The sequence below is a fragment of the Triticum aestivum genome, chromosome 5B (assembly GCF_018294505.1).
Source record: "Triticum aestivum cultivar Chinese Spring chromosome 5B, IWGSC CS RefSeq v2.1, whole genome shotgun sequence".
In the NCBI taxonomy this organism is placed as follows: domain Eukaryota; kingdom Viridiplantae; phylum Streptophyta; class Magnoliopsida; order Poales; family Poaceae; genus Triticum; species Triticum aestivum.
The window spans coordinates 683,382,255-683,403,397 of record NC_057807.1 but is presented as its reverse complement, the minus strand read 5'-3'; the positions used below and the strand labels follow the sequence as shown (position 1 = coordinate 683,403,397).

The following is a 21,143-nucleotide window of genomic DNA, read 5'->3' as shown; positions in this document are numbered from 1 at the left end:
CGACAACAAAACAGTGATTGTCAGCGTTTTCCGGCATGTGTCGGACTACATATCTATGATGGTTGTGGACCTATCTATTCGGTACTCTGTTCGTCTTAATTATCTGCAGTATTTCCTCAAGTTGGATGACCAGGAAAGCCACCAGTATTTACGGTTATTGATTACGAGTGCATATGGTCTCATGTACAGCAAACAGAAATCAGCCCAAACTTGTCTTGGCTGCTCCTCAGAGTTATTGATTCCTTTCCTGCCCTTAGCTTCCCTGGTGCTCTTCGCCAAGAGTGACAAGGATGGTTACAATGACAAGGACATTACAGTAACATACATTCTATTGTGTTGCACAGTCGTGATCCAATTGTTACCCATTTTGATCGTGCCTTGCTTCTTGTGGGCCTTAAACTATATTGCTTTATCGCAAGACATGGTTTCACAGCACAATCTCATCTCCTTTTGTGCTCGCAAGAAGAAGCCCACCACTTTGATGAAACTTGCTGCCTTCAAGTGCCTCAGGGACTACCTTAACAAGCACTGGTACAATTGGCAGGTGCCTGCGGCCCCCCAGATTGAAGTGCTAATTCGCCAGTATGTACTAGAGGATGGGTGGAAGGAGTTCATACATGGTCCTACCACGTACAGAAGATTCAATAATCTCTGGGGACAACGGTCTCTGTCCAGGCACCCTCAGCTGGGACAACAACTAGGTTGGAGCCTCGACCTACCGTTCGACGAGATTGTCCTTGTGTGGCACATAGCCACGGATCTCTGCTTCCACCACCCTAACACATCCTCCCAAGTTCAAAATGAAGACACCACTCAACGCAGCACGCAGATATCCAACTACATGATCCACCTGCTTTTCATGTGTCCTGAGATGCTAATGCCAGGGACGAGACAAGATTTGTTCACAGTTGCTTGCGATGATATCAAGCACATTCTCAGGGACCAGAATGATCCACCAAGCATTGCACACGGGATTCTTCAAATGCAACAAGACGGCGACGAACATGGAGGAGAGATGGTTCCCAAGGCGCAGAAACTCGCCAAGGAACTCATGGACCACCTCGACGAGGAACAGAGGTGGACGGTGATCCAAGGTGTGTGGGTGGAGATGCTCTGTTATTCTGCCAGCAGATGCAGGGGCTACCTGCACGCCAAGAGCCTGGGTGAAGGTGGGGAGTTCCTTACAAATGTCTGGTTCTTATGGTCATTGATGGGAATGGAAATTCTGGGCGACAAGATCCACATACCAAGTCATCCTCTCGGAGAAGAAGAAATCACAGGTGCTCCCGTTTGAAACTCATTATACTTTAATTGCTTGTTCAAACCAATTGGTGCCTTCTCCTCCACCTCTTCCTGTTGTGCTGATTTTATTTTCATATCATTTCCTACTTTTGAGTTGAGCGTGCTGTTGGTTTCTTAACTTGTGTGCTTTTTGCTTTCAATAAGAGAGTGCCAGCGTGCGGTGTGTGCACGTCGTGCCATGTCTGAGTGTGCGCCCCGGTGTCGAGCATGTTCGCACTGGGCGATGTCCTAGTGTTGCAGCCGCCTCCGCCGTGCCTGATTCTAGCTGTGGGATGGCACAGCTACACAAGAATCATGGCACAGAATGAGTGGATTGTCGTAGCACCCATGACTCATGGGGTCTGTTTGATCTTGTTTATTTAAGCTTTTTTTTGTGTGCCCTGTGATGTGCCCCAACTTGTCTGCCACGAGTGGTTATGGTTTTGCTAGCATAACTTCTAAACTGCTATAAATAAGTTATCTTTAGTTTATACTAAAAGTAAACCCACACATTTATTAATTAAAATTGACCAAGATTGTCAGGAAAAATATTAACATCTACAATACAAAATCAATATCACTAGATCAGTCATGAAGTATATTTCCATACTAGATTTATACCAAGTTGTAGATGTTAATATTTTCCACGATAAACTCTGGTCGATGAGCCTTGTAAATACGCCAATAGGGGATTACATCCCCATCTATACAAATCTGATTGGTTTGGATAACCGATGCAAAAACAGAGTACCAGCTGAACTTCTGAAGGTGTTCGCAGTAACAATTCAGAACAACACACTAAAACCTAACCCAGCAGCGGGTGCACTGCGCGGCGCAGTCCCCTCGGCAATCCACATTGTAGCCCAAAACCTTGGGATTCCGCAAAAGAACACTCCGGAGAGTCTTCCCGTTTATCCCCCAATCGCTGTCCAGCTTGCCGACATTCAGCTTCACCTCGCTCTCAAGATCGCACCCAAGAACCTCTGGGAATTTCTTGAGCAGCTTGTAAAGGTCGTCATCAGAGAGCCCCAGGCCCCTGACGTAGTCCAGCACTCCGCTTACCACCTCGGCGCTCGGAACCTCCTTCTTTCTCTCCTCGGTCCAGTACGGCGAATGGAGCCACCCGAACGCCTTCTTCAGCATCTTCTCGGCGTCTTGGGTGGAGAAATTCAGTGAGGTGAGTATCTGCTTGCACTCTTCCCATGTCTTGCTGTCACCGGCGTCCACGACAGCGGCGGCTTGAGCTGGGTCAGACGACAGTGTACGCCATTTTCCTTGAATCCCACTTGCACCTTTAGTGTTTCCATGCGGAGTGTTTGGCTGGACAGTTAATCTTGTTCCATGTTTCTTCTTGGAGAAGGTGACACTTGGAGAAGTGGAGAGATGGCACTGGAGGAATAGAAGACGAATCCCACTCACTCAGAAGTCATCGGCATGCGTTAAGCCAACAGGCAGAGAAACTAAGAAAACTGGGGACTCCAAGTGTAATAACACAGTACATTGCAGAGAAAACAAAGGAGCGGGGGATGTTAAGTTGAGATTTGTAGAGCAAGCAATGAATGTCAATGTAGTTGTAGTCTGGGGGACTCAGATTCCAAACTGTATAAATGTGCTTGGTAGTAGTAAAGCCTAAAAATAAATAGTTGCACATATCATCTGAATATCCCGAACAGGTTGGAGTAGAGAGCTACTCCCTCCCTCTGTTGAGAAATGTAAGACGTTTTCTTACATTTGTGAACAGTCAGAGAGGCAGTAGCAAAAGATGTAGTGGATTTGCTACTGGCATGTATGAATATGATTGATGCTGGTGCACTGAAAGTAACTGCACTAGCTAGCGTATATAAGGAGTGTGCAGTTTAATTATATTCAGGAGGGAATTCATATATTATCTGGTAGTATGATGGATGGGACAAAATTCCCCAATAAACAGAGTAAAGAGCGCGCGCAAGCTGTTGAAACCAAATCAAGGGGCTAGGCTAGTTGGTTAGTCTTAGTCAGGTAGGTAGGGCATCGCATCTTACGGGTTGGAAGAAGGCCGAGGAGGCGGCGGCAGTTTCAGTGGCCGTCAGGTAGGGGACGGGCAGCGCCGGCGACCTGGCCAACATCCTGCATACACAGAGTGCGATACAAATGGTGAACAACCCAAAAAAGAAAAAGAAATACGTATCAAGAAAGTCGTCGGACGCAGTCACAGATGGACTCCTGGGCCGGGATGAATCGGGGTTCGATTGCGATTCGATAGCCACGCGCGGTGGGTGGAGATGCGGGGCGGGAGGCGGAACCGGCCAACCAGGGAGGAAGGGGGAGGGGTAGCAGTACGTACGCACGCATGGGGCCGCCGCCGCTCTTGGCTTTCTCTTCTTCCCTGCGGCTGCGGCTGCCTCTCCTCCCCACACCTCTGCTTCTATTCTCTTGTCTGTGGCGTGGGCGTGGCTGGCTCCTCAGCGGGAACGGGTCTCGGCAGAGGTGGGGAGGCCGGAGAGGAGATGGCCCTTGGGGGCGCCTCCAGGCTCCAGTCCAGCCACTTGCGCGGCCTCGCAAGAGCCACCGCAAACGAAACAGAGCGTTTTGTTTTTGCAGGTGTCTCTCTTTTGACTGACAGCAGCGTAGACGCATCACCCACCACACACCACACTATAGTAGCCTCGTTGGATATCCTGCAGGTGCTCTTTTCCTTCTCGCGCCGTGATGAACTGGAAATACACCGTGGACGCGTTTGGTTGTCCGCATCCATCCCAACCTGACCAAAGAATTTAACCTGTTTCATTGGCTAGGTCACATCAAAATACTAACCCGCACGAACCTTAAACCACCTTTGGGCCTGGCTCGGTGGGAACGGGTGAATCGGCCATTTTTCCAAAGCCAGGTCCAAGCGATGCAACTAGAGGCATGTGGGCAGCGGCGGTCACACGCGAGGAGGTGGGAACGGGTGAATCGGACATTTTTCCAAAGCCAGGTCTGAGCGATGCAACTCAAGGCATGTGGGCAACGGCAGTCACACGCGAGGAGGCGGTCTCGAGATGTCGTGTTGTTTCCCAAAGCCTCAAGAAACATGTGGTCAGGCCTCCTCATGCCCAACCTGTCATCACGGTGACGCCTGATCCTGACCATCATGTGCTGGTGGTGGACGACAACTAGGCTACAGGCCTCCAAACTGTTAGGGTTATGTTGCATTTGGTCTGCTGATGCTACCGCTTGCAATGTGTTCATAATTATGCAGATCCACTAGTTCATGCCCAGTCAATGTTGCATTTGTGTTGTTCATTGACCTCTATTCGTGTTGTTGATCATTATGCAGATCGAGAACGCTCCTTTGGGAATCACCAAGGGCAAGTATAGGTGGTGTCGGCAGAAGAGAAAGGCAAGGAGGTGGTGGAGCTCCCCAGCGCCCCCAAGCGGTCCGGGAACTTCGGCCATTTCCATGTCAAGGTCGGGCCAACCCACTTCTGCAAGGTCATCCTTGCATCTGGAGTGCAAGTCGATGCCGCTTGACTTCACCAAGCACTTCCCCATCGTCCCTGAAGAATTCAAGCTGAAGACCAACACCGGCTGCAACTAGAGGGTGTGTATAATGGGTGATGAACGGTAGAGTCACCCTTGATAAGGGTTGGACCCCCTTCGCTGCCGCTCATCATATCAAGATCGGGTACTTAGTCACTTTCAAGCTGCTGACTCCGAACAACCTGAGGGTGATTGTGTTCGACAAAGACGGCGTGGAGGTGGTGGCGAAGTGCAAGAAGCACAACGTGGCCTTCACGATGGATGCCTAAAAAGTTTACTCTTGCCTGGTTTGATTAGAGTGAGACTGTTTGTTTAAAGCTCTGTTTATGGTACTTGTGTTGCTAAACTTTGTTTAATTCTTGGCACTATCTTGAACTTGTTGCTACCTATGCCATACTTGCTAAAGTGCTGGTAAACTCACCACTCCGAAAGGAGATTATTAGACCTCGTTGTCTGTATGCAACCAAATAGCGTGTAATAGTATTAGCTCAGCCAATGGAAGCAACGATACAGGGAGATAAACAACGTTTAGGGCATGTACAATAGTGTTATCTTAGGAGTGCCACGTAGGATAAATGATGAGGTGGAAGAGAAAGAACTCGTAAGAAAAGGTTTGTCTTCTCTTATTTAAAAGAAGACAAGAGATGATCTCTTAGTACAATATGTCTCACCACGTTTTTAGGAATAGCTAGTTATTGAAGATAAGACTAAGGCATGACCCATTGTAGACGTCTTTTTTTGTCATCTCTAAATTACATGCAAGACTTAAGATAAAACTATCTTACAACCATTGTACATGCCCTTAGATGTTGAATTTTTGCCAGCATTTGCTCAACGGTGCTCGAAAAAACCACCCCACTAATTCCACAGGAAACAGGAAGGATAGTAGGGTCTGATGTGGTAGTACTCCCTTCGTTCCTAAATGCAAGTGTTTTTAGATATTTCAATATCGGTAATCCATTTCTGAGCCTAGGCTCAGCTGCACCACCCCGACGAATAAAATCAAAACAAATACAAAAAAAATTCAAAAAAAATCTAATTTTTTTGTGTGATAGATATTTTGATGCATGAGGTTCGCTCCAATTTTCAAATCATTTGGACATCCGAGCAGTTCTTGGCAAAAAAGACAAATCTGGGGTGTTCAAATGATCTTAAAATTGAAGCGAACCACACGCACCAAATTATCTATCACACAAAAAAATGATTTTTTTTTGAATTATTCTAGTATTTGTTTTGATTTTTTTACTGACTGGGTGCAAATGAGCCTAGGCACCGAAACGCCGCACTCTTTCAATATGGACTACATACGAATCAAAATGAGTGAATCTATGCTCTAAAATATGTCTATATACAGTAGTCTATATTGAAATCTCTAAAAAGACTTATATTTAAAGACTTATATTTAGGAACGGAGGAAGGAAGTATCAAACAGCATTGGAACGAGAATAAACAACTTCCTGTTGGTTGCCTTTTTCTTTTCTTGGTTGATTGATCGAATCAACTAGCACTGACAATGAGCTAAAGTACAGCGTGTTTGTTCATCATCCACGATCCATCTAGTAGCAAACCCAAATAAAGCCGCTCCACCCTCATCAACACAGCGATACATTTAATTCCCGTACAGTACAGATCAAACCTCAAACTCCCACCGGCGGCGTGGGAGCACGTACAACCGCGGCCGGCCACCAGCTACTGCTACTATGCATCATCAGCGGCCCGCCGAGTCCGGATCAGTGGCCGCCATGGCGGTACAGGAGCAGCGACCGGTACACGGCCGCGAGGTGGAGGAACACGATCACCAGGATGAGGAAGTCGTCAAAGAACCCAAACAGCCCCAGCACGCCTGCACATCCAGCAACACCCATCAAAACACTCGGTTCACTGACTGACTGACGCATCAAACGACACCACTGACTTCCAAAGGGAAATGAACTCGCTTACTTTCTGGGAGGATGTCGACCGGGCTCAGGACGTACACCCCACTCAGGATCACCTACATATTTCGAATCAGCAACCGCGTCAGGTTCGTATTTACGTTCTGATCGGTCTCATGCCTCGCATCCATAGCACCGGTCACCAACGGATGGTACCAAGATGAATGAAGTAACAAACAGCGTGACCTGTTTGGTTTACTTCCACCGTCTCAGTAGTTTTCCAGTGTAATAGTGTTAACATGGTATAAACATAGCTTAATGGCCTACAACATACGTACCATCAGAATCATCCTCGCCCTGAATACAAGTGGGAGGGTCCTCTGGGGATCCATTAGTTCTCTGAACAGCCTTCGTATGAAAAACGGCAGGTCTTGCAGCCTCTGAAAATAACAATAATGAACTAGTGGTTACCCATAACCTATTATTAGTAAATGCTAGAGTTTGTCTTTAGATTACAAAATACAGCCAATTCATTTACAATACTAACGTCTATTATGAAGAGTATAAATCTTGAATACTTGTAACTAAGCAATTTGCAATGTTCAAATCTGGCAACACCATTAGTGATGCTCTAGAACTATTTCCCTTCCCTACAGTCATTAACACGGGAAGTTTTAGCCTACAAGAACATGGGAGACTTAACACATTTCCCCCTTGGCATTGCTGAAGTGCTATCAGGAATTTTGGCCAATCAAATGTCAATTGTACTCCCTCTGTACCGAAATAGTTGTCGCTGGAGTAGCTGAATTCAGCTACTCCAGCGACAACTATTTCAGTACAGAGGGAGTAATATTTATATCAGGAAAACAATTCTCGGTCTTCTTGTGGTGGCTGAAAAATTTAGATCATTTGGCTATATCTCTTGTGTCCACTATCTATCTGAAATAAATGAAGTCAGCTTTCGTGGCAGAACAGAGTATAAACCTGGGTTAGGCTGCGTGGTGCTCCACCAAATATGTGATTGTAGTGCTGAATCTCTCCCAAAACACGCTGAAGTTGGGGATCATCATTCTGATCGTCTGATACATTAGCAGGTACCAGCAGATTTATAAGGCGACGGCAAATGGGACACTTGCAAGGCTGTACAGCAGCTCCATGGTTCCAAACACGGATGATGCACTCTCCTGCAAAACCTTGGAACTTAGAAGAACTAACTAAATCTTCAGTAATAGAACTATAGAAGATAGTACCCAACACAGGAATAAGTAAGTTGGATAAGGTACGGATAGACAATGTGCGAATCAGCAACAAGATATTACTACATATTGTATAGAGAGGAAACTGGAAGAAAAGTAATAATCTGTGCAGCAGACATCTGCACTATAAAACACCATATAGTTTATATCCATCAGCGTATCACACTGGTACTACATACAAAGTAAGCAAACTGTTTATTCCTAGTCCTAGTGAACAATGTTAGCAGCACATTTCCTTAAAATGATAATTATTATCCTTCATCCAAGGTACAAGAAAGCATATGGTAGCCCTGAAGTAAATCATCAAATTTCCAGGTAGATATGATCTGAATCCAACTCAAACGTTTCCATGTGATTTTCTAGCTTCAGCCCTATGAGTGAGCACTGCATGGGCCAAGATGATGCTTATGGGCCAGGTAATGAAGTTGATTTTTGGTATGTTCTATTCTGAACCCCTAAGCTAAGGGTTGTATCGAACCTTGCTTAGTGAACAAACTGTTTATTCGTCCTTGGTGAGCAAAGTTATTGCCACATTTCCTTGAAATAAAAAAGTAGCATTATACATCCAAGGGAACTCAACGTGAACACGCCCAGGTGAGTTGCTCGAGCCCTATGATCAAACATTGGCTGAGCCGAGATGATGCTTATCGACTTGGCATTTCTCTACGGTGGTTGCACTAGGGGATTTTGCTCTTTCATCAGCATCAGTACTGGCAGGAAACAATCTTAAATCCTGATTTTCCAGATAGATAATGAGAAATTTTTTGACATCTAGTAGGTACTCGTTGTGCATCAAACAGGTGGTGCACAAACATTCTAGTTCCCACTACCCTGTCATCCCGTTACACACTACCAGGTACATGAGTTCCAATATTTCACCCCCAAGCAAGCAATTCACACCACCCTAAACCCTCATTTCGGATCGATTTGAGCAAACACATCCTGGGCGAACTCCGGGGGAGCAACGGCCAGTTCTCGATCTGGGCATTCAGCTTCTCAGCTCGCCATTGATCGGAACAATCGAATGAATCTGTGACACTCGTCGGCAATTTTGATCAATCCAAAGCACCCCTTCCCCGCATCCTTAAGGAAGAACCGCTCCCACCTCCAAACAATTTGAGCGGGATCGGGGGAACAGTAGAGATGGATCGGGGGAGGAAAGGAGGGAGGGACGAACCGCAGAACCAGTGGGAGCAGTTGGCCTGGCAGGGGATCCGGAAGCGGTCGTGGCAGACGGAGCAGACGTCGTCCTCCGGCGGCACCGGCGACGCAGACGAGGAGGCGGCGGCGGCGGCGGAGCTCATCCCCTTCCTTCCTTCCTTCCCTGTCGCCCTCGGAGACGCACACGGACGGGAAGGCACACGTCACACGCGTTGTTTGTTTTCGTTTCCCTTTCACGGTCAAGTCGTCGGACGGAAACCGTTTTGCTCTGCTCTGCTTTTACCCGTCGTCGGCTCGACGCGCACGCCACGCGGTGCTACCCCCACACGAAGCAACGACTGCCTTTTTTATCACTTAGGTTAGCATCTGCACCCGAACGTCTCAAAATAGCCTCAAACATCTGGACAGACGAACTGATCACTGGCCAAGTGGCCATTTAAAAAAATGGGCAATTCGAGGAAATGCCACACTTTTCCTGGTACTTTGCTCCTATAGCACACCTTTCATTTTATTAGATTGAATACCACACTTTATATTGGTAACTAGATAAAACACCACAGAATGGATTTTTTCCTTCGTTTCCACGTCCAGACCCACCCTTCATATTCGATTTTATAAGACGGATTTGCCCTCCGAGTCGTTTCCATCGAACCTTTCCTGGTCTTATGAAACGATGAATCCACATGAGATAAATAGATAAAGCAGTGTGCCGCTGCCTCGTCATGCCTCCTCCGGTCCTCCTGAACGCTGCCGCCTCGCCATGCATTCTCCCCGGTGAACCGCCGCCTCGCCGTGCCTCCTCCCCGGCGAGCCGCCCGTTCCTATGCAGGAAGCAGCGCCGTCCGCCGCGCTCCAGCCCCTCCGCCTTGCGAGAGAAGAGAGGCGCCGGCTCTTGAAGTGCCCCTGCAGCACGCCCCCCGTCCAGGTGTAGCTGTACAAGCCTGCTAACTGTTGATGGCTGTACTGGCTGTCTGTTGGTCGTTGTACATGCATGTTGGCTGGAGCTGCTCGTTGCTCAAATTATTAGCTTTTTAGCATATGGCTCAACTAAAAAACTAGTGGCACAGACTAACAACTTTGTACGTGCTGATGGTTTAGATGTAGGAACTGTTACAAGAGGATATGGAAGCTTCTTCATATGGATGTAATCAAACTTCAGATTGAATGGATGTAACACGTTTTGATGTTTAGTTTAGTGGATATGGGAGAGGAGTGGCAAGCTGTTGGGCGGTGGGAGAACATACGTGCACGGGAGGAGAAGAAGCAGTATGAATCACAGCGAGGCGGCAGCGCGCCGGGAAGGAGGAACGGCGATGTAGTGTTCTGGGATAGGAGACACGTTGAGGCGGCGGGGCGGTGCTTCGTTCTAGTCAGCTGCGTTCATCGTTTCTCCTTTTTTTGATCTGTTGATCGTGGAAACGGCCTGAGGGTAAATCTGTCCTGCACAATTTTGTTGTGGGTCTGGGTGTGGAAAAGAAGGGGAAAAATCAATTTGTGGTATTTCGTCCAACTATCAATTAAAGATGTGCTATTTACTTCAATAAAAAGAAAGGTGTGGTATAGGAGCAAAGTGCCAGGAAAGCCGTGGCATTTTCTCAAATTGCTCTAAAAAAATTAACCCATCCGGACGTCTTAAACCGGTCTCAGGCGCACAGATTGACTGTTACTTCTCATATCCAGCCTTTCATGACCCTATGGCCCATCATGACCCTACAAAAAAAACCATCTGGATCGAACCCTAGCCTCGTTTCACTCCGCTCCGCTCCCCCTTTCTCCAATCCATCAACTTCCGATATCCCGCGACCATGTCCAGCACTGCAACCATTCTGACGGCTTCTGCGACGATGATTGGAACGCATTCCTCTGCGATGCTGCCTGCAACGAGGACGAGCTGGCCCTTTGCATCGCACCGCAACACTCGTGGGTGGACACGGACGGCAATGCGAGTATGGTACATTGATGGATGGATGAAGTAGTACAACTGAATGTATAGGCCTCTCTTCACAAGGCAATATTTGTGTAACAACAAGAATCGGGTAAGAGCTAATTCAGGTCTTACAAACAAATGCAACACTCCTCTAACTTAGCCCATGTCCACCACACAGAGCACATCTAATTAATGACTCTCATTTGCTCAGTACTACTTCTTTGTGAGTGAAGGACGATTTAAATACTGAAGTTGTAAAGCACGTCCGAAAACGAACCCTCACCTCTGAATCCCTGAAGTTTGTACCCTCTCCTCTTTGACCCCGGTTGTTATTTGATGACGCGGCAGAGGGAATGTCGTGTTTACCGACTAAGCTTTGATTCACGCACTCGGGGGGGGGGGGGGGTCATGATATGTTTGCCTCGGGCCTTCGAGAGCCGCCGAAGGCCAGTAGAATCTAGTCGGCGGCCGGCGCGGAGGCTGTTTCTTGATGTCGTCGTCTCCCCCCTCATCCTCTGCCCCTCCCGCCCACGACGGCGTGTTCAGCCGCTCCATTCGTGACCCCTCCACTTAGAACTTAGAACTTTGTGTGCTCCCCCTCCCGCTCCCGAGTCACCCCCCGCGTGGGCGGCCGGGAGGCCCCTAGATCCCGTCGGCCGGCCCTCCCCCTCTCCTCCTCCTCCTCCCTCACCGCCGCCCAAGGCCGCGGCCAGACGAAGCCTTGCCATCGCCGCCGGCGGCGGGGACTCGGGCCCTCTCGCTCGTGTGGGGCTGGCGCGGGCCGGCGCCCCCGGGTCGGAGCGTGGCGGCGGGCCGGACGCCACATTGGGTGGTGGCGGCGCCTCGGCGATTTCGCTCCCCCGCGGCAGAAGGCCTCGCTATCTGGTGCGTCGTGGTCGCCGGGGACGCCGCCGGCGTGACCGGATCGGTTCACGGCGGCGCGACCGGATCTATGCCCAAGCGTGGGCCTTGATCGGTGGACTGCCGTCGGCACGGTGGCGGGTGCGACTCGTCGGCAGCTGGGCAGATCCGCCGGGATTCTACCCTTGTCTGACCGGATTGTGACCCAGACCCGGTATGTGGCTCGGCTGGGGCTTCCGGCTTTTGATGTTAGGCTTAGGTGAGTGGTCTGGGTAGTGTCCCAGCTAGCACCCCTTCATCATATGGACAGGAGTAGCGGCAGATGTTGCCAAGATGGTGGATTCAGGCATATCGTTGTAATACTTTGTAAGGTCCTCGAGAATAATCAATAAAGTGGCCGTATGTGTCTCCCAGATGCAGAGGCCGGGGGTCATCCTCCTTTTCTAAAAAAAAATTCGTGACCCCTCCATCGTAAGCCCGTACACGCGCGTACACAGCGGCGCAATGGCTGTATTGATTGATTATTGAGTGCATAGCGTACGTGTGTTTTGGTTGTATGGATGCATGAACGAATCAAAGCGTCAACGGCCAAATGCATGCAGAGTAGTACATCGCGGCGTACGCAGGGGGTGGTGTATGGTATGGGTATGGCGAGCAGCCGAGCACGCGGCGCTGCGGGGGGTGCAGAGCATGTACGCCGCGGGGAAGGTGCGGATGCGCGTGTCAGAGTTCCACCTCGGCGACCAGACCGTCGCCGCCGCGCAAGGCCGCGCCGAGGTGGGCGGCTTCGTGCTCTGGTACTTCGAGTTCATCATGGGCGGTTAAGAGATGAACGCATGCTGTGCTGTGCCGCTTGGCCTCCGGCAGCGCGACGTCATCGGCACTCCACGTCGTGGACAAGGTCGGTTACATGAAGTCGGAGCTGATCCAGATGGCCGCCATAATGGCCAGATCAAGGGGCAAGCGGGCTGCTTGTGGCCTCGCGCAGCGCAAGTGAGATCGTCGACGACATATAGTTCGCGTGCCGTCATTGCCGCATCCTGTGCGCTGCGGCGGGATGCCAGTCGCCACGAGCCACTGTCGGGCCGCCACTGCACACGCACGCAAAGCCGCGGCCATGCTCTGGTTGCAGGCGGTGGTGATGTCGAGTAGGTGAGGGTGCGTCGTTCGTGAGGACGCCGGCGGGCCGCGCCCTGCACGTGCAGAGAGGAAGTGCGCACTCGCGGGATGCGATGGAGTCGCTGGAATTCGTCGGGGACACCTTTGCTCGACTTGGCGTACTGCCGGACCGGCGAGTTCGGACTGGCGATGGAGACGCTCGGCCAGATGATGAGGCCAGAAGACGCACTGCATGTGTTCGACAATATCCATCCTCGTCTTTCCTGATGCCACCAAGGGAACCCTTGTTTGGATACAACCTCAAGGTTAAAAAATGACCGGGATTATAGGACACAAGGTACAAATTTCAAGGACTTAAATGTGAGGGTTCGTTTCTGACTAGGTTCTACAACTTCAAGGTTTTAAGCAGACTTCATTCCTACTTTGTAAATTTAAAAGGTGTACAAATGTTTAAAAAAAAGGGAATAATCTTCTCCAAAGCTTCATGATTACAATATATCTTCAGCATATACGAGTATAATAGTCTCTTTGTTGGAGACATGTGTGAAACTTGTTGATTGCACAGATTAGTATGGGCCAGAAACATGAAACTTTATATACGCTGTACAATTTTAAAATATACATTGAACATTTTCTGATATATGTTGAAGAGATTGTTTTTCTGTTAAATTTTTTTTCTTCTCCTTTTTGTGTATTATAAACAGTTCACCGTGTATTAAAAAATGTTCATCGCATATTTAAGAAAATATTCACCATATATTCAAGAAAAAGTTCACCGTATATTAATAAAATGTTCAACGTACTTATTGTTTTCATTGTGTATTTGAAAATTGTTCAGTGTATATCTCAAAAAGGTTCAACGTGTATTAAATTCTTTTTACCATATATCACAAGAATGTTCAATGTATATTTTTAAAATTTTCAGTGTATATATAAAATTGTTCATTTTTTTCAATTTCGGTACACCTTTCCCTTTTCCAAGGTTTTGTTCGGATTTTGAATTTTCTTTCACATTTTATTTTAGAACAACGCCGGCTTTTGTAGCCAGAGGTCCGGAGGTCGACTCCGCGCGCCGCCTTTTTATTTCTCGTGAAGTTTTACATTCGGTTCCTGTGAATGGGCCAGCCCGTTTGTTTCTTAAAAGAGGCTACTGGCGCTGGCGGTCCACCAAAGCCCATATGCCCCAGCGGTCGCCGAACCAAATCCTCGTCTCCTTCCTCCGCTATGCCCAGGTCGACGTGTTTCTCCAAGGCCCCCTAGCCCCTAGGTACCGTGGCCGCCGCCGTCTCCACCCGCACAAAATCCCTACTCACCGCACGTTCGCGCCCACGACAGCCGACCCCGCCCCCCTCCCGCGACCGGTGCCCCGCCGTCAAGGGTCTCCGAGGCCGATTCCACTCTGTTCACGGCGGCGGCAGAGCAGAGTGCTCCGGCGGCCGGCGGAACCCGGGGTCCGTCAAGCTCGTGGAGACGGGATTGGGAGCACCGCTTGACCAGACAGGCGTCCGCTCGCCTCGGCCCTCGGACCCCACCCCCGCCGATGACGCCGACGCCGGCGCGCGCCTCCGCCGCCGCGGCCCACGCCCTGCTGCGCAGAACGAGGTCCGCGCCAGCCCTCTCTCTGCCCCCCTCCTCCATCCGCGATTTGTTCTGCTCCGGCTCATCCATTCTCCACCTTCTCCCCCAAAACCGCAGATGCTTCGCCGCGGCGAATCGGATCCGGACGGCCTCGAGGGCCTTCTCCAGCGCTCCGGCGGGAGCGTCCGAGCCGCAGGTACATTTCCTCTCCGCGAATCGCATGTGCAGTGGCCCATAGAGTTTAGAGAATTACGAGATCGATTGAGGTTTATTCTGTCCGTGAACATTTAGGGCCCGGAGAAAGTTGGTGGTGTGAGAGCCGGAGACGACGAGCTTGATGTTGCTATCGTCGGTGGAGGCATGGTGGGCCTGGCTGTTGCTTGTGCACTCTGTAGGTATTTGCTGCCTTTGTGTACCTCTGTTCCTTACTTCCAATTGTTCATGAGCTCAGCTTCGTGTTGCTCTTAGTCTGAGAATCGATCCTTATACGCCGCAGAATTAGTTATAAAAGGAATGTTGACACCATTAAGGAATGTTGACACCATTGGAATAAAGTTCTCCCTGCCATTTTACTAGTTCAATGTCAAGTAGTATTGCAAATATTGGTAGTGCAGGATAGTCTGGGGGCTGTACGAAAACATCTTGTGTATGAATTTGACAATCCTACGCTATGGTTGTTTTAGATTAGAAATACCAGTTCTGTATATAATATTGGGTTTACTCTTATTCACCCTTACATGCAGCCAATATGCCATTGACCAAACACCTGCGAGTTGCCGTCATCGATAGCAATCCTGCATTGAAGTCAACGAATTATCTGAAGAAAGATGGTATACCTGATTCAAGGGTCAGCACTGTTACTCCTGCAACCATTTCCTTCTTCAGAGGTAAGTTTGTTAATATAAAATCGATATGTCATTGCTTGTTTCAAGCCAGAATTCTGCGAATGTTTGCTGTGTACAATATCTGGAGCTAAAGCATGCTTAGTATGTTTTGGTGATAATTCAGAAAGGTCGATCCCTTTTGTTGGGTTTGACAGTTGTTTAAACAAGACATGCTACTAGCCTTTAAATTGATCTGGAGAACCCATCTATGCTTACATTAGATTTGTTCCTATAATCTCGAAGTGCTTCACTCATAACCTACTGCTTTGTGATGTTAGCTAAGTAACTGATATGTGCTTAGCACTTGTCATCGTGCAATATCCAGCTGAGCTGCATTTCTTGTTTACTGTAGTGATAACCTGGAACTTCATGTCAAATAGGCACAATCACGGATGGTGCTGCCAACTCTGCTGATCTATATATACCCATTGTTCCTTTTTTGCCACTGGTTGTGCCTAATCATAAATTTGATTAAATGTGTGGCACTATTTTCGCTTATTGAGGATGAAAAGTGGAACGCTTGACAACATGTAGTTTCAGAAGTACAACATCTTAAAACATTCCTTATTATGTGTTTGTAGCTACTTCATTTTATTTAGTAGCTATAGTATTGTATAGTTTGACATATATTTCATACTTGTATGATGTCACGTGACAGATATTGGTGCATGGGAGCATATTCTACAGCAGAGACACGCTTTCTTTGGTAAAATGCAGGTGATGACATGCAATTTTCATCATATGGATGGTGATTAGCTTTCTGTGTTCACCTGCTTTCTACCACTATATCTATTCCTACACTAGATATAATAATTTATATATGTTGGTGTTCCTATGATTGATAGATTTGTCAAATCAAACTAAAATGTACATTTCATGATTCATCTGTCCTGGTTATTTCATATTTTCTTCTATTCCAGGGGAAAATAGATATGGGTTAAGAATGTAATCAAGTTTGTTAAAAAGCATAGAAAAACCATAAATAGCCTTGGCAGTTAATGGGCAATAGCATTTTTTGTGGGCCTTTTGAGCTTGGGCTGGAGACATATGGTGATCCCCCCCTGTGCAGTTTTCGAAATCTGCATTGATAGGGGTGACATTCCTATAATCCCCCGGTGCTAAAGTATGCATGCCTGTCATGTTGTTTTTTAATATATGGATGATTCTATATAGAGGACAAGTACATCTAGTTCTATCATATCAGTTCCCTATACATGAAAAACGGGTAGCATAGCCAAAGATTATCCACTACAGATGCAGTATCCTGTAGATATATTGTGCGTTGTTTGAAAGCTGACCAGTTGTATTCAATATTGTGACCTGAACTCTTAAGCAGATTCTTCTGTCATCTTTGTATAAGAATCATATCTTGACCTCCCTTACGTGTCTTCTGACATCATGGGGTTAAATATGTTTTGGTAACTGAACTCATGTTATGTTTCTGATATTAATATATTTTCCGCACAATCTTAATAAACTTTAAATTTCCAGTGCTGAAGCTTGAGAGGGGAATTCAGGATTATGCTAGGCAGCCCTTACATTGCATAGTAACTGTAACTCCGTGAATGGATATGTTGATATTGTCACTTACAAACACCATAAATAAATGGTATAAATGCTATATAACGTATGAGAGGGACAAACGTTGACTTGCTGTTCTTGGTTAGTTTTAGCTGTCAACGTTGTTTATCAATCTGATTATTGTGTGTGCTCTATTGAACCTATGTGATTAAGCATTATTATTTTTTCCGGTCTGCCTTTGGTCCCTATCCATTGCTCATTGAGGAAAACTACCGAGTCTCCATTCGAGTCCATGGTTTCTTGCAAGATCTGGTCTGACTAACTTTATATAGGACATTCGAGGGTTTCATGGTTTGTTTTAAAAGCATGATAAGCAAAGAAGTTTCACTAAATATGGCAGATGCTCATTCAGTAACCCTGCCCTCATAGAACATGGCAATAAATTGTCATGCTTACAAGCATGTAAGCTTGTCCTTAGAGTGCATCCTGGGGAATTTTTGCAAGTTCATTGTAGTGACTTGCAGCACTGCTGCTTTATTTTATTGACTACCTGAGGTGTTATGTTAGATTTGTAGCATATAGTCTCATTAAACTAGTTTATTTCTGTCCTGATATGTTGAAATGATTGGTGAAGTACTGGCTTATATCCAATCTTAGGGTACAGCTTAACTCTCTATGGTCCATAACATGGCTGTTTCATGGCACATGTTTAAATATGGGGAGATTTCGACTTAGTTTGTTTCTTTACTAAATAGACTGAATATGGTGCAAACCTCAGTGCCAACTTGATTTCTGCAATCGATGGTCCATGTATAAAAATATGTTGATTAACTTCATCATGTGATTGATAACTCAGAACAAGTCATTGATGCTTCTCTATTGAATCCATTTGATTCATTTGTCCCACTGAACCAAATTGAATGAACTATTGAATCGATCACAATAAAATGGTGAAATGGAACATGCACAAATGCTTCACACTTTCAAAGTTTTCCCACTCAATTTCCGAATGGAACATAAATACATTGACATAATGGTATACCTTATTCGGCCCCTGTTTTACCTAGCTCATTTCATTTAAATTTTGGATATTACTTGAAGCTTAACTATGATTGGATGGTACATATTGTATGCCTTATTTCGTGCATATTAGGCCATTATTATGTGATCTTTTCATGGCAACTGTTCAGCCATATGTATATGCATTAGCATGCCTCCTTTACCTTTGGTCTTGTCCTCTTTTATTTGTGGCGCTTGCAAACAATGACAGCAACAGTTTCTTCATTCTTATTTATTGTACTTGCACACAACAAGAACAACAGTTTCTTCCAACTTATTTGCTGCGCCTGCACACAACAAGACCAGCAGTTTCTTGCTTTATATAGTGGGTTTTCAACATAAGCATTGATTGCAATTTGACTCATTTTCGCTGGCAGGTGTGGGATTACACTGGACTGGGATACACAAGGTACAACTCAAGAGATGTGTGCAAAGAATATCTTGGGTATGTTTGAACGGGAGCTGCTGTAAACCTCTAATTATCTGATAAACTTTTTTTTCCCACTGGTTCATTGATAACCTTTTGCTTTGCTTTTCCGTTATTTAGATGTGTGGTGGAGAACAAGGTGCTTTGCAACTCACTTCTGTTACGCCTACAGGTCTGTATTTTTCGATAAAATTTCGATGATTTTGATCCGCATCTAGATGTTAGATGTTTGAACTTGTCTAATACGACCTCACTCCATACAAATGGTTTGTTTCCTAGTTTATAAACTTGTTGAATACAGTACAGCTTTGCAGCCCACACATTCAAGAGAGCAAAGTAAATCTTATACAAGAGACCTTTGTCATAAAAAACAGATGTACTTGCTTTTACGGCACCTAATTCCCATATATTAGATTTTTATTAGCTGTACACGATGATTAGTTACCGACAACATATTTTGTTAGAACTGTTGGTCATGAAGCACAGTTCAATTTTGTGTGTGGCATTAATAGTCCTCATAAGGTAATCTCAAATATCCTAAAAATGTCAAAGAACAGAACACATGGAAATTAATGGCTGCGTGGTTTCCAGCTAGATGTTGCACTTATATTGTTATCTGACTTTCTTTTCCATCTTAATAGTCACCTAAATTGCTACTTAAGATGTTTGCCTTACCAGGAGCAAAAGGAAGACATTAAAAAGATGGTCTACCCTACCCGATTGGCGTCTCTTGCTTTCCCATCAAAGAGCAGAAATGTAGGAGTAGCAGGACTGAAGCCACCATCAACTGAGGCGGAGGAACTACGCCGTAGTAATTTGGTTAAACTTGACCTAAGTGATGGACAGACTTTATATTCAAAGTTGGTGGTAAGTTCCTATATATGATTCTCCATTCATTCAAACTTTTGTATCTCGTTGTTGCCGTCAGTCACTTATTTTAAGTTATGGTCGCAGGTAGGAGCTGATGGTTCCAAATCCAATGTAAGGCAGATTGCGGGCATAAAAACTACTGGTTGGAGCTATCCTCAGAGTGCGATTATCTGTACAGTAGAGCATACTGCAGCGAATGACTGTGCATGGCAGAGGTTTCTCCCTTCTGGTCCGATTGCCCTGCTTCCAATAGGCGACAACTTCAGCAATATAGTGTGGACAATGAGCCCAGAGGAGGCATCACGCCATAAGTCAATGAGCCCTGAAGATTTTGTGATGTCAGTGAACCGTGCATTGGATTTTGGTTATGGACCGCATCCCAACTCTAGTAGTCTTGACCATTACGTGGAAAGGTTATTTTCTGACTTTGGAGGTACTGCAGCGTCTACAAAAGAATGCTTTGAAGTACCACCAAGGGCAACTGGGCTGATCTCAGAGAGAATGGCATTTCCATTGTCACTGATGCACTCCCATGATTATGTTTCAAAAAGGCTAGCATTAGTTGGTGATGCTGCTCATACAGTGCACCCCTTGGCCGGTCAAGGTGTCAATTTGGGTTTTGGAGACGCAGCTGCCTTAGCGGAAGTTATTTCTGAAGGAGTTTCTGTTGGTGCTGATATTGGGGATGTAAGTACCTAATATTGCTGTGTTTTGGTTAGATTTATGCAGATACTACTGTATCTAGCTTCATGAGCAACTCTTAATACTATGATGAGCTGGTCATCCAGCAAGCTTAATCTTCCTTACTTTGACTCTTAATACTATGATGCATATACTGGTTACTCTAGTATAAACAAGATATTTATCGTCACAGCAGACTAACCAAAACTTTTTCCGTTTGTCAGCTGTCTTTGCTGAATCGGTATGAGAATGACCGCAAGGCTGCCAATGTTGCGATGGCGGCAGTTCTAGATGGCTTCCAGAAGATGTACTCTGTCGATTTCGGACCCCTCAATGTTCTGAGAGCCGCTGCATTCCATGGTGCCCAGTACATATCACCACTGAAGAAGAACATAATTTCTTACGCAATGGGCGACAGGAAATCGCCTCTGTTTTCATAAGCAGCAGGTCTTACAAACTTGTTGGTTCTTGGCTGTCACTGCAGCACTGTACCGAAATGCGTTAGTTCTAACTAGTATCGTGTATGTTTGGCAGTATCTTCTAAGCCAGTACCATATCCCACCTGAGAAACGTTAGGTTGATAAAATGTAACAAGTGCTCCTTCTGTCTCAAAATGGAAGACATTTTTTTGACACTATCATAGATTTGTAGTGTCAAAAAACGTCTTACATTTTGAGAAGGATGGAGAGTAGTTAATACTAGTAAATAAGATTATGTATATCCTGGATTTGTTTTCATCTGTATAAGGCTTGTTCAGTACTTTGCTTGCCATGGAAGATTAGTTTATTTTTGTTGGCACCATTTTTTATCTGGATGTTATATATGCAAAATGCAGAGCATTATACAGTCAGGGTCCAGGGGTTCAGGGTATCTGCCCTAAGGGGGGCAGGCTATATGTTTTTTCATTTCTCAGCGGCACATGCCATCTGTTGTTTAGAGCGCTATATTTTGCAGCACATTATCTGGGTACGCTTGTTTTTATATATATAAAAAAAAATCAACCAGGATTTCGACTTGGGGGTTCGTTTCGCCCAACCTCTACGAGTTTAGGGTTTAAAATGGACTTTTTTCCTTTGAGAAAATGTGTAACAATGTAGGCACGTTTAGAAGGTGAAGCCTTATGATTTTGTCAGACTGTGACAG

At 46.2% G+C, this 21,143-nt stretch overlaps 3 protein-coding genes across 4 annotated transcripts; 1 reads left to right on the top strand and 2 right to left on the bottom strand.

Annotated features, from left to right (window-relative positions):
- Nucleotides 1-1,801: 1,801 nt before the first annotated feature.
- On the bottom strand, nucleotides 1,802-3,862 carry LOC123114198 (uncharacterized). Its single transcript, XM_044535584.1, has 3 exons — nucleotides 3,605-3,862; nucleotides 3,303-3,387; nucleotides 1,802-2,670 (listed from the first exon to the last, which is right to left on the bottom strand). Exons 1-3 carry the CDS (start codon nucleotides 3,610-3,612, stop codon nucleotides 2,080-2,082), a joined length of 684 nt encoding a protein of 227 aa, XP_044391519.1. The 5' UTR covers nucleotides 3,613-3,862; the 3' UTR covers nucleotides 1,802-2,079.
- Nucleotides 3,863-6,216: 2,354 nt separating this feature from the next.
- Nucleotides 6,217-9,375, bottom strand: LOC123114197 (E3 ubiquitin-protein ligase RNF170). Its single transcript, XM_044535583.1, has 5 exons — nucleotides 9,090-9,375; nucleotides 7,641-7,840; nucleotides 6,995-7,096; nucleotides 6,724-6,775; nucleotides 6,217-6,625 (listed from the first exon to the last, which is right to left on the bottom strand). Exons 1-5 carry the CDS (start codon nucleotides 9,214-9,216, stop codon nucleotides 6,513-6,515), a joined length of 594 nt encoding a protein of 197 aa, XP_044391518.1. The 5' UTR covers nucleotides 9,217-9,375; the 3' UTR covers nucleotides 6,217-6,512.
- A 4,792-nt stretch (nucleotides 9,376-14,167) lies between these two features.
- LOC123114196 (ubiquinone biosynthesis monooxygenase COQ6, mitochondrial) lies at nucleotides 14,168-20,759 on the top strand. 2 transcript variants are annotated; one of them, XM_044535580.1, is made up of 10 exons: nucleotides 14,168-14,582; nucleotides 14,676-14,754; nucleotides 14,850-14,949; nucleotides 15,302-15,445; nucleotides 16,101-16,159; nucleotides 18,400-18,467; nucleotides 18,570-18,621; nucleotides 19,128-19,316; nucleotides 19,404-20,006; nucleotides 20,225-20,759. In XM_044535580.1, exons 1-10 carry the CDS (start codon nucleotides 14,521-14,523, stop codon nucleotides 20,438-20,440), a joined length of 1,572 nt encoding a protein of 523 aa, XP_044391515.1. In that variant the 5' UTR covers nucleotides 14,168-14,520; the 3' UTR covers nucleotides 20,441-20,759. The 2 variants fall into 2 exon arrangements, with proteins under 2 accessions (XP_044391515.1, XP_044391516.1); XM_044535581.1 differs by having other exon boundaries at nucleotides 14,169-14,582; nucleotides 14,850-14,953.
- Nucleotides 20,760-21,143: the final 384 nt, after the last annotated feature.